The 13,805-nt window shown below is 36.1% G+C and overlaps 1 protein-coding gene across 7 annotated transcripts in view; it reads left to right on the top strand.

Annotated features, from left to right (window-relative positions):
- BKGD (beta-keto-L-gulonate decarboxylase) overlaps positions 1-13,070 on the top strand; it is a 40,496-nt gene extending 27,426 nt beyond the window's left edge. For 5 of the 7 annotated variants that reach the window (XM_077113263.1, XM_077113262.1, XM_077113261.1 and 2 more), the window contains 3 exons: positions 1,577-1,726; positions 10,748-10,864; positions 11,850-13,070. In XM_077113263.1, the coding sequence (XP_076969378.1) occupies positions 1,577-1,726; positions 10,748-10,864; positions 11,850-12,023 (441 nt within the window). In that variant the 3' untranslated portion in view covers positions 12,024-13,070. The remainder of the gene's footprint in view (positions 1-1,576; positions 1,727-10,747; positions 10,865-11,849) is intronic. The other 2 variants (XM_077113259.1, XM_077113260.1) reach the window with 2 other exon arrangements.
- The last annotated feature ends 735 nt before the right edge of the window (positions 13,071-13,805 follow it).

Genomic DNA, 13,805 nt, shown 5'->3' with positions numbered 1-13,805 from the left:
AAAACACAATATTCTCTTAACTGTTCTAAAATAGCTAAAAAATGGAACTTTTTCACTCTAAATATGCTTTCTTTAAAAAAATCAAAATCTATATAAGGCAGAGCTCCATAAATAGTCCAGTTATGAAAGACAGTACTACAGAGTGAAAGTCTTATTTAAAAATAAGATTAAAAATAATACTTCGTAAGCAATACTTTTTTTGAGGAACAAAAAGGTAACAGGATATTAATTTGGAGAATGAGTTATTCACTTAAACCAACCATGTAGCTAAAAGGAGTAGATAATGCCTACCTATAGGAAGTGTTCTAGTTTGCTAGCTGCCAGAATGTAATGTACAAGAAACGGAATGGCTTTTTAAAAGGGGAATTTATGAAATTGTTAGTTTACACTTCCAAGCCCACGAAAATGTCCAAATTAAAGGAAGGCTATAAAAGTATCCAAATTAAGACACCAACATGAGGTTACCTTCACTCAAGAAAGGCTGATGAAGTTCAGGATTTCTCTTTCAACTGGAAAGGTACATGGCAAACGTGGTGACCTCTGCTAGCTTTCTCTCCAGGCTATCTGTTGAATGACGCTCCCCCGGGGGCGTTTTTCTTCTTATCTCCAAAGGACTCCCGCTGCGTGGGGTCTCATGGTTCTCCTAGCTATCTCATGGTTCTAAAACTTTCTTCAAAATGCTTCCTCTTTTAAAGGATTCCAGTAAACTAATCAAGACCCATCTAGAATGGGTGGAGTCACAGCTCCATCTAATCAAAGTTAATACCCACAATTGGATGAGTCACAGCTCCATGGAATTATCTAATCAAAAGAGTCCAACCTGTTACTGAACAGAGATTAAAAGAAACAGTTGTTCCCACAAGACTGGATCAAGATTAAAACATGGCCTTTCTAAAGTACATAATCCTTTCAAACCAGCAGAGGTAGCAAGTAGGTAATTTGCTCATTCCTTTCTTATCAGACATTGATTGGACTAGGCAGATAATAGTAGAAAAAAAAATTATAGCAAGAAGAAAATAAGGAAAATTAGTGTCCTCCTTCATATTTACTTCCTGTGAGTATATAAAAAGATGACCTCAGTATCAGTAGTTGTGAGGACTCTTAAATTTCTTAATAGAAATAACCACTTCAACTACTCTAAGAAATGAAGTAGTGAAGTCTAAATAGCTATTATAGTGGAAATAAGATAGGTCTGGAATTTTCTGGGAAGTGAGAAAATGTAATAATTCCCCCATTACCAGAGGTTATTGCCTTAAGCCTGGGCAGTGTCAAACTATTTCCACAATGACAGATCTCATGAGACTCTCTAAAGTTAAATGTAGCATTTAGGTGTAACTCTCTTTCTCATTCCAAGAAAATCTGAACGATTCCTATTAGAGTAAATGATATTTAATATATATATGAATGATCAACACTAATTGAGTATTGAGACACCTCAACTCAAATCTCAGTGTTCTAAACAAATAAGTGAATATTTGCATTACGGAATTAAATTTTGTAATGTTTTACTTTGGAAGTTATTTACATCAAACGTTGCAGCTTGCAACAGTGGTATGTACATTTATATCTTCTTTAGGTCATTGAGGTGAAGGCCAAAAGAAGAACTGGAAAACTTAACTTTGTGACTTGTATGAGAAAGACTCTTGAAAAACATTATGGAGATAAACCTGTAGGAATGGGAGGTACTTTCGTAATTCAGAAGGGAAAAGTGAGGACTCACATTATGGTAAGAGCATGCATATATGCGTGTGTGTGTGTGTGTGTGTGTGTGTGTGGCCCATACACGTGCACTTAAGATTTTAGGGTTTTCTAATATACTTTGGGAATTCTACCTTAAAAGACACCCTGAATATAATCATTTTTCTATGAGTGTACTACCTTAAAATTTAAATGATAATAAATCACATTGTGAAGATAATGTTTAAGATAATTGTGATTGTAAATAAGCCTTAGAAACTGATTATTTTCATTGCCAGAATCCAAAATCAATATATAGTAGATTTTGCTATTAAGATGGTTGTACTTTTGGGGAAAGAAGAAATCATTATGAAAATTATAATTTTATTGGGATAAATCAGTTTAAAAGACATTAGGAATAGAATACTATACAAAGCCAGACACAGGGCATTCAGGACTTTTTATTTTATAATTTTTTTGTAGGTGAAGGAAAAAAGAAAGAAAGGATAAAAAGATTCCAACTTATTTTCCTTTTCATTTTACTAGTAAAGACAAAAGAAAATGTAGTCTTTTAATGTTTTTTATCTTGACAACTTTAATTACCAAACTGACCCTTCACAGAAAGAGTAAACATTTGTGAACCTACTTAACAAATTATTAAGAGAATTATAGATAAATCTATTTGTAATTATCAAATGATTATAGAATGGAATCATAATATTGTAGACTTTGAGATTAAGAAGTTTGTATTTTATTTTGTTCTTAAGCAAAATAAAACTGTTTTCAAAAGTACATAGAAGCATTCCTTTCTTGGACCTAATTCCTTGATATATATATTTCATTTACATGAAATTTAAGCCTGTTAACATTTTCTTTGGCTGTCTTTACAATTTTTTCAGGTACTTGAGTAGTTCTTATCAGGAGCAAACAGGAGAGTATTACCATGAATAATCACTACACATATATATTTTGGGGGGGGTGCGGGGAGGTAGTGGGTGGTCTGAGAATCAAACTTAGGTCTCCCACATGAAAGGTGAGCATTTTACCACTGAACCACCCATGCACCCCCATACATGTATTTATATTTGCAAATGTCTTTGAATTTAAGAGAGCAATAAAACAGTGGAAGGATGAAGTAATGCTTCCCTTCTACCTATCTTTATTCTTCTATTTTTTAAACATTTTTAATCATGAAATATAACAAATATAAAAAAAAAAACGTAATAATTTTCAAACCATACTCCAACAAGCAGCTACAGACCAGATTTCATAGTTTGGTATGGGTTATCATTCCACAGTGTTTTAGTTTGCTAGCTGCTGGAATGCAATATCCCAGAAACGGAATAATTTTTAAAAGGGGGAATTTAATAAGTTGCAAGTTTACAGTTCTGAGGCCATGAAAATGTCCCAATTAAAGCAAGTCTATAAAAATGTCCAAATTAAGACACCAACAGGAGATTACCTTCACTCAAGAAAGGCCGATGAAGTTCAAGGTTTTTCTCTCAACTGGAAAGGCACAAGTGGAGTATGGCAACGTCTGCTACCTTCCCCTCCAGGCTTCTTGCTTCATGAAGCTCCCCTGGGGCATATTCCTTCTTCATCTCCAAAGGTCACTGGCTGGTGGACTCTCTGCTTCTTGTGGCTATGCCATTCTTGTCATTCTGGCAACTCTCTCAGACCTCAAATCTTTTCCAAAATGCTTCCTCTTTTAAGGGATACCAGTAAAATAATCCAGACCCACCTGGAATGCGTGGAGTCGCATCCATCCACAATTGGGCAAATCACATCACCATGGAGAGAACATAATCAAGTTTCCAACCTATAGTGCTGAATAGGGATTAGAAGAAATGGTTGCTCCTACAAAATTGATTAGGATTAAAAACATGGCTTTTCTAGGGTACTTAAATCCTTTCAAACCGACACACACAGTTTCAGGTTTTTCCTTCTAGCTGCTCTAAAACACTGGAGACTATCAAACCATTGAAATAGTTCATGTGAGAACTTATTTATAATTCTAAATTTAATCATTGGGATACATGGCACTATACATCCCCTTTCAATCATATTCACCTTCAATATGGCCGTGTTACTTATAAACCCACTAATTACTTATGATCACTGGTATCCATTACCTTGCGATTCAGATTCAACCTCATTGGGTAGCCTTTCCCGTCTCTAGCCTCTGTGTACCTCTGATTCTGCTACATTCTACAGTGTAACCTCTGACACTACCAGAGTCATAATAGTGAAATCATATAGTGTCCGTCCTTTTGTGTCTGTCTTATTTCAATCAGCATTATGTCCTAAAGGTTCATTCATATTGTCCTATGTTTTGGGACATCATTTCGTCTTGCTGCTGCATAATATTCCATTGATGTATATACCACATTTTATTTATCCACTCACCTGTTGATGGGCATTTGGATTGTTTCCATCTCTTGGCAATTGTGAATAGTGCCTCTATGAATATCAGTGTACAAATGTCTGTTCCTGTCCCTGCCCTCAGCTCTTCTGGGTATATACTGAGTAATGGTATTGCCGGACGACTGAATATTTAGTTTCCTGAGGAATCGCCAAACTGTCTTCCACTGCAGCTGCACCATTATATGTTCCCAGCAGCAGTGAATAAGTGCTCCAATTTCTCCACATCCTCTCCAACATTTGTACTTTCCTGTTTGTTTAACAGCATTCATTGTATAGGTGTGAGATGATATCTCATTGTCCTCTTCATTTGTATCTCGCTTATAGCCAATGAAGATGAGCAGCTCCTTATCTGCCCTTAGCCATCTGTATTTGCTTGTCAGAAAAATGTCTATTCATGTCCTCTGCTCATTTTATAATTAGGTTGTTTGTTCTTTTGTTTTTGACCTCTATAATTTCTTTATGTAACAGGAAACCAACCCTTTATCTGATATGTGGTTTCCAAATATTTTCTCCCATTGAGTTGACTGCCTCTTCACTTTTTTTTCAAAGCCCTTTGAGGCACAGAAGTTCGTGGTCTTAAGGATTTCTCATTTGTTTATTTTTTATTTTGCTGCTTGTGCTTTAGGTATCAATGGCTCACAATAATATCACATAGCTGTGTATTCATCACGATGATATTTTTTCTGAACATTCACATCTCTCCAGCAAAAGAAATAAAAAAGAAAAAACTCATACATGCCATACCTCTTACCCCGCCCTCTCATTGACCACTAGTATTTCAATCTATTCAATTTATTTTAACCTTTGTTCCCCCTATTCTTTGTTCAATTTTTATCCATTTTTTTTACTCATCTGTCCATTATGTAAATAAAAGAGGCATCAGACACAAGTTTTTCACAATCACACAGCCACATTGCAAAACCTGTGTCATTATACAATCATCTTCAAGAAACATGGCTACTGGAACACAGCTCTACAGTTTCAGGTACTTCCATCTAGCCACTCTAATACACCATAAACTAAAAAGGGGATATTTATATAATGCATGAGAATAACTTCCAGGATAACCTCTCAACTGTGTTTGAAATCTCTTAGCCACTGACACTTTAGTTTGTCTCATTTCTCTCTTTCCCCTTGTGCCAGTTTGAAGCAATTATGTCCCCCAGAAAAGCCATGTCCTTTCATCATTCGATATTGCTGGGTGGGAGCTTTTTGATTGTTTCCATGGGGATGTGACCCACCTAATTGTGGGTGGTAACTTTTGAAAAGATGGTTTCTATGGAGATGTGTCTCCACCCATTCAAGGTGGGATTGCTTACTGCAGTCCTTGAAGAGGGAACCGTTTTGGCAAAAGCTTTAGAGCCAACAGAGCCAAGAAAGCCACACAGCCAGAGATCTTTGCATATGCCGAAGGAGAACACCCCTAGGGAAGCCTTAGGAAATGAGGAAAGAAAGCTAGCAGATGTCACCGCATGCCTGTCCAGCTGACTGAGGTATTCTGGACCCATCGGCTTTTCTTGAATCAAGGTATCTTTCCCTGAATGCCTTACTTTGGACATTTTTATGGTGTTGGAACTATAAACTGGCAATTTAATTAATTCCCCTCTTTAAAAGCCATTCCGTTTCTAGTATATTACGTTCCGACAGCTGCAGCAAATAAAATATGCTTTTTCATCAAGAAGGCTTTCTCATTCCCATAATGCCAGGTCCCAGCTCATCCCTGGGAGTCATGTCCCGCATTGCCAGGGAGATTTACACCCCTGAGAGTCATGTCCCACATAGTGAGGAGGGCAGTGAGTTCACCTGCCACATTGGCTTAGAGGGAGGTGTGTTTTTAATGACTAATTGACTCCTGTTAATAGAATTGGTTTGTTGAGATCTATTTCTTCTCGGGTCAGTATAGGTAATTTGCGTGTTTCTAGGAATTTCTCCATTTCATCTGAGTTGTCTAGTTTGTTGGCATATAATTGTTCATAATATTATCTTATGGTTTTTAAATTTCTTCACGTTCTGTGGTAACAACCCCCCTCTCATTTCTGATTTTGTTTATTTGCATCATTTCTTTTCTTCTTTGTTAGTCTAGCTAAGGGTCCATCAATCTTATTGAGTTTCTCAAATAACAAACTTCTGGTTTTGTTATTTCTATTGTTTTATTGTTCCCCAGTTTGTTTATTTCTGTTTTAGTCTTTATTATTTCTCTTTTATTTGCTTTGGAGTTAGTTTGATGTTCTTTCTCTGAATTCTCCAGGTGAGCAGTTAAATCCTTAAATTTTGCTCATTCTTGTTTTCAATATAGACATTTAGGACAATCAATTTCACTCTCAGCACTGCCTCTGCTGTGTCCCATAAGTTTCTATGTGTTGCATTCTCATTATCATTCATCTCCAGATTTTTACCAATTTCTCTAGCAATTTCTTCCTTGACCCACTGGTTGTTTAAGAGTACATTATTTAATCTCTCTATATTTGTGAAAGCTCTGGTTCTTTGATGATTTTTAATTTCCAGCTTTATTCCATTGTGATCAGAGAAAGGGCTTTGAATAACTGCAATCTTTTTAAATTTGTAGAGACTCAGTTTGTGTGCCAGAATATGATCTATCCTGGAGAATGGCCCATGTGCACTAGAAAAGAATGTCTATCCTGGTTTGTTTTGGGGTGTAGTAATCTATATATGTCTATCAGGTCTAATTCATTTATCCTATTGTTTAGGTTCTCTATTTCTCTTTGATCCTCTCTCTGGTAGTTCTATCTGTGGTGGAGAGTGGTGTATTGAAGTCTCCCACTATTACTGTTGATATGTCTATACCTCCTTTGACTTTTGTCAATGTTTGCCTCATGTACTTTGGAGCCCCTTGATTGGGAGCATACACATTTATAATTGTTATTTCTTCTTGGTGAATTGTACCTTTTTTTAATATGTGTCCTTCTTTGCCTCTTATGATACCTTTACATTTAAAGTCCATTTTGTTTGATATTAGTATAGCTACTCCTGCTTTCTTTTGGTTACAGCTTGAATAGAAAATCTTTGTCCATCCTTTCATTCTCAATCTAACAGTGTCTTTGAGTCTAAGATGCATTTCTTATACAGCACATAGATGGATTATGTTTTTAAATCCATTCTGCCGGTCTGTGTTTTAATTGGTAAGTTTAGTCCATTAACATTCAAAGTAAATACAGTACAAGTGCTTCTTGACTCAACCATCTTGTCCATTAGTTCTTATTTGTCACATCCATATATCAATTTCCTTCTGCTCTTTTTATCCTTTAAATAAAAACATTACTTGTATTCTTCAATTCTGTGCCTTCCTCCATACTCCCTCTGATTGGACAGCTGATAGGACTTGCTTTAGTATTTATTGCAAGGCAGGTCTCACAGGTGCCTGTTGAGTCGTTAGAAGTCAGTCCTAGCGGTTTTCCCTTGTATGTAGTAAATTGCTTTTCTCATGTTGCTTTCAGGACTTTGTTTCTCTTCAAAACCTAAAAGTTTGATTAGTATGTGTCTTGGACTAAGCCGGTATGGATTTATTCTGTTTGGAGCTTGTTGGGCCTCTTTGATTTGCATATCATGTCATTTTTTAAGGGTTGGGAAGATTTCCCCAGTTATATCTTCAACCAACTTTCCAAGCCCTTTACTTTTCTCTTCTCCTTCTGGGACTCCAGTGATTCTTATATTTGTGCACCTCTTGTTGTCCATTATCTCTCTAAGATTCAGTTGCATTTTGTCCAGCTTTCTTGCCATTTGTTCTTTTGTGCACTCTAGTTCAATTGTTCTGTCTTCTAGTTCTCTTATTCTTCCTTCTGCTTCCTCAAATCTGCTATCGTGTACTGTAGTATATTTCTAATTTTGTCTACTATATCTTTCATTTCTGTGAGATCTGCCATTTTTCTATTTAATCTTCCAAATTCTTCTTTTTGCTCTTCTAGTGTCTTCCTGATGTCCTTTATTTCTTTATACATATCCTTGAGTATTTATTCCACATTCTGTCTGTTCTCTGGAATTTTGATTTGGTCATTTGGCTGAGCCATTTTTTTTTTTATTAATTAACGGAAAAAAAGAAATTAACCCAACATTTAGAAATCATACCATTCTACACATGCAATCATTAATTCTTAACATCATCACATAGATGCATGATCATCGTTTCTTAGTACATTTGCATTGGTTTAGAAGAACTAGCACCACAACAGAAAAAGATATAGAATGTTAATATAGAGAAAAGAAATAAAAGTAGTAATAATAGTAAAAAAACAAAAAACAAAAAACAAACAAAAAAACGTATAGCTCAGATGCAGCTTCATTCAGTGTTTTAACATGATTACTTTACACTTAGGTATTATTGTGCTGTCCATTTTTGAGTTTTTGTACTAGTCCTGTTGCACAGTCTGTATCCCTTCAGCTCCAATTACCCATTATCTTACCCTGTTTCTAACTCCTGCTGGACTCTGTTACCAATGACATATTCCAAGTTTATTCTCGAATGTCCGTTCACATCAGTGGGACCATACAGTATTTGTCCTTTAGTTTTTGACTGGACTCACTCAGCATAATGTTCTCTAGGTCCATCCATGTTATTACATGCATCATAAGTTTATCCTGTCTTGAAGCTACATAATATTCCATCGTATGTATATACCACAGTTTGTTTAGCCATTCTTCTGTTGATGGACATTTTGGCTGTTTCCATCTCTTTGCAATTGTAAATAACGCTGCTATAAACATTGGTGTGCAAATGTCCGTTTGTGTCTTTGCCCTTAAGTCCTTTGAGTAGATACCTAGCAATGGTATTGCTGGGTCGTATGGCAATTCTATATTCAGCTTTTTGAGGAACCGCCAAACTGCCTTCCACAGTGGTTGCACCATTTGACATTCCCACCAACAGTGGATAAGTGTGCCTCTTTCTCCGCATCCTCAGGCTGGGCCATTTTTGCTTGGATCTTCATGTGCTTTGTGATTACCTGTTGTGTGAGGGGCATTTGATTATCTTGATGTGGTTATTTTGCAAGTTGGTTTCCTTCACTCATCTAAAGTTTTGTATTTACTTGGTTTTCTCTGAAGGTTTACTTTTGCACTTTGTTTGTCATTCATTCTCCACCAAATCAAGGTCCGGATCTCAAGTAAGGGATGCAATTCAATATGAGGGTCTATTAATGGCTAGGCTGGGATGTACAGGTACTTCAGTGGCAGAATGGATGCCACACGCAGGAGACCAGGGTTGACTCCTGGCCCATACCCCTCCCAACAACAATTATTTTAAAAGATAATAATAATAATAAAATAGGGTAAGAATATAATAAAAATATGAAAAGACAATAACAAGAACAACAGTGAAACACACCTCAACAGTAGTAGTCCCCAGAATCAAAAGGAGACACCTTCAGATATACTGGGAGTGAAGTCAGACTGGTACAAATAAAAATAATAAAAATAAATGAAACAGTGAATAAAAAATTTAAGAAACAGAAAATAAATAATCCAAAAAATATAAAATATCTATAAAAATTAAAAATAATGTAAAAGCAATTATACTACTACTTAAAATATATACAAAGAATATATTTTAAAGGGGGGAAAAAGAAAAAAAAAGAATACTAAGAAAAGAAACAAAAACCTAGGCAGATAGGGTGTTCACTGCCTGCACTTAACCCTTCTTCTCAGCAGCTGATGACCCCCAAGTCACCTCCTCCCTTCAGCTCCCTCCTCCTTGTCTGGAGCAGCTGACCTGCACTTACTGCATCCTGCCAGCAGGTGGTGTGCCTGAGGCTCCTCCCTCAGGCCTGCCCCTCCTGGTCTGCAGTGGCTTGAAGACTGCATGCACCGTGGGTGGGCTGCTCCTGATCTATGGCAGCTGGACCGCTGGTCCAACCAGCGCCCAGGGGATCAGCCAACGTACAGAGCTGGCTATTCCTCAATCCTGCCGGGTGATCGCTTCCTGCCTTGCATGATCAGGTCCACCTCCAGGCTCCCCATGGGCTCTGACAACTCGGACCTGCTCATGGAGGTTTCCCCAGCCTGCAGCTGGGACAGGCTGGAGTGGAGGATGATCAGTTCTTTCCAGTTGCACCTCCCTTCATGCCCGCAGCCTGCCCTCAATGGATCTCAGTCACGCAACCCACCCCACTCTCCCTATACTGATTCCCTCTCTGTTTCCCCAAACTGCCTAGGTGCTGAGTTTGATTCCTTACACCCCAGGACGGCAGTCCCAGTCATTTTCTACCCATCCCCTGTCTTGTTTCATGGAGCAGGAGAGAACTCACTCCATTCTGCTCTGCCATCTTCCTGAAAGTCTCCTCTTCTACCTATTTTTAATACCTTATGTGTGTTTTTTGTTTTCATCTACCAATAGCTTTAGTGAGATCCAAATGAGGATGGGAATACATTTATAGAAAAACTGAGGCTATGAAAAATAAAATATAAAAATAGTAATAGACCCATTCCTTTATTTCATCCATCCGTTTTAGCTTATATACATTGATTGGGTATCCTTTTGAAAACTAGACTACGTAACTTCTTTTGATGTTGAAAATAGCCACGAAAATGCATAAGAGGTCTTAACATTGTTTTAACTTAATGAAATGGCATATATTTTAAAATTTTAGTTCTCAGTAATATTCAGTATATTTGCCTGTTTAATGATCTTTTATTGTAGCCCCCAGAATTTTCTTCCTGCCCATTGAACACTGATGAAGAGGTCAATAAATGGTTGCATTTTTATGAGATGAATGCTCCTTTGGTTTGTCTGCCAGTCTTTGTCTCCAGAGACCCAGTAAGTCTAGCTTATATTGCAGTATACTACAATGACAATGTTGATTTTTTTTTTTAGGATGTTCTTTTAGAATTGGTACTTTTTGTGTAAGTGCTGTTAAAAAACTAGGATGATCTCTAGAATTCTCTTGCAAGATAAAGAAGCAGGTGGCTCACCTACCTATGAGTTAGGCAGAGAAGTTTTGCCTTCAGGAAAATGAAAGCACAGGCATTTTAAATGACTCCTAAAGTCATGTTATTAAATAGCAAAATCAGACTTATGATTCAGATCTCCTGTCATCTTACTTGGTATTCATTATATTGTAATACTATAGAAAAGCTTACTCTTAGAAAAAATAATTATACTGTAGACCAATTCAAAGTAAATATCTACCAAAATAATGACTACTCTCATTATCGACCCAGCAATTACATGTCTAGGAATATATATACATATTTAGATAATGTATGCATACATGTGCAAAATTATTTAATTAAAAGGTTATTCATGACAATATTGTTATAATAGCAGAAGAATTATAAATAATCTAAAATGTCAATTGGGAAATGGTATGTACATAAAATGGAATACCTTGTAGGTATAAAAGAATGAGGAAGTAGTTTATGCTCTGATGCACAGAGATCTCAAAGCTATGTTGTTTGATGAAAAAAGTGGTATGCAGAGCATTGTGCTCTGAATGCTGTCATTTGAATAAAAAAAAAATTTTAATGTTGATATTCAAGATACATTAGTTGCCCGCAAAGAAAGACAATGAATAGTATTGGCATGAGATTGGATGGGCCATTTTATTGAATATATCCTTTTTGCACCCTTTGAATTTTGAATCATATGAATGTATTACCTATTTAAAAAATAAAGTTATCACAATTTTAAAAAATTAAACTAAAACTATTATCTCATAGATTAAAAAAGGTCTCTCTCCGCCTTAAATAAATTCTATCCAAAATAATTTGAGTACTAACTGATGGTTTGTCCATTGTCCCAGGGGTTTGATTTGCGACTGGAGCACACTCACTGTTTCAGTCATCATGGAGAAGGTGGACACTACCATTATGACACTACTCCAGATGCAGTGCAATATGCTGGATACTTCTTACCGGCAGAGCTTCTCTATCGTATTGACCAACCAAAAGAGACCCATTCAACTGGGCGAGATTAAATCAGCTGATACTGGTTTAGAAAAAGAAATCATTAATTAAGGTTTACTTTTCAAATTATTTTTAAAATTTAGCTCACTGATTGATCCTAACATAAAATTCAATGGAAATTAGCTCAATATTAAACCTTATCTTTTTGGCATCTACAATCAAGGGATTTGTTGAAATTATAGTCACATAATTACAAAATTATAATTTTGTAAATCTTAGAGAAGCTACTGGGTACAGAGATGCATAATTGAGATGTTCTTTGTTTTTTAAATTTTTAATGTCAGCAAAATCCGAGTCTCAGGTTTATACCTTCTATATAAATATGATCAGGAATCATGTCATTATATCTACTATCTAATAGTAATACCTTACATTTAAATGTTCCAAATTAGACTCACAACTGCTATGTAAATTATTTCTGGGAATTAGACATCAGTGTGTGAAATGTTGACTGGTGATGAATCTTCATACTAAATTTTTTTAAATCCATTTTGTAAATTAGAATATACTTATTTTAATGGAACAAGTTGGGAGTGAAAGGGACTTTCCCCTTTTGATAATGTTGCCTCACTCAAAAGTTTGTGTTTGTACTTTACAAACAACAGCAACTAGGTGGTTGGTCCTGACTCCTCCCTTCTTTGGACTGCCAGCTACAAGACGGTCGTACTTTGTCAGTTATTTGAAACAAGGGAAAAAGGAAAAGGAACAGCATCAAAATACAACTTTGAAGTGAGAGTATTTAATTTATAAGTGAGACTATTACTAAATATAACTTCTACTCTTCGTGACAGATAAAATTTGGTTCTTTTACTGATTGTAATGATGGACATTTTCCTCAGTGTTCTTCTGTAATAATCATTAGCCAGAAATCAACTCTAATTTTGTGAATGCCAACAACATGCAGCTCTAGGACCTCTGCAGTACTTAAACACATAATGAGTCTTCAAAAAGTAATTTTTGATTGTCTGCTTTGCATGTTAGCTATATCATGTTTTATGAGTATACGTTCCTAAATATTATAGTTTGAAGCAAAAAATAAATAAATAGATAAAAATAAATTTACATATTTAATATATTTCTTTTTAGTATCTTACCTCCAGACGAAAATAATATTAGTATTCATTCATTTAACCAACTAGATATTAAATACTGATCCTGCCCTCTGGACTGTAAGTTTTATGAGGGCAAGGACTTTATCTGTTCTTCACTGTACCCTAGTGCCTCGCCAAAGTAGAAACTCAATAAATATATCTTGAGTGAATAAGTGATGGTCAGTTATGCTAGGCACTTTGCTTGATGCTGGGGATCTATAATTTAGTCATTTATCTACTGAAGACAAAACAATAAGCAAATATATAATATGACAGGTAGTAATATCTGCTATAAAAAAATAAAGCACGGTAAGCGGGGATAGACTGCTACATCAGTGTCAGTGGAGTGGTCACCTAAAACAAGAGAAACCCCATCTCTCTGGCCAGAGGAGTTGGGGAATGCGGAATGCGCCTCTTGTCATTCCATTTATGTCTCACTTATTTCTTGCTGCTTCTTCCTAAGCATGGCCCCAGATGTATGCAGAACTGCATAGCAGCATGTGACTGTCTGTCCAGGGAGGGAGTTCAGCTAAAGCTCCATGAGAAACCAGTCTTTCTGGCCAGAGGAAGCAGGAAAAGGGATTCTTCATATTATTCCCTTGTTATCCTTTTAAGATCTGTATTGATATCCCACTTTCATTCCTGATATTTGTCATTTGTCTCTTGCTTCTCTTCTTGGTCAGAATAAAGGATTATCAGTTT

Source organism: Tamandua tetradactyla, chromosome 8 (assembly GCF_023851605.1).
Source record: "Tamandua tetradactyla isolate mTamTet1 chromosome 8, mTamTet1.pri, whole genome shotgun sequence".
Taxonomy (NCBI): domain Eukaryota; kingdom Metazoa; phylum Chordata; class Mammalia; order Pilosa; family Myrmecophagidae; genus Tamandua; species Tamandua tetradactyla.
Note: the sequence above shows the minus strand (reverse complement) of the source record. Positions and strands in the feature narration are given on the sequence as shown.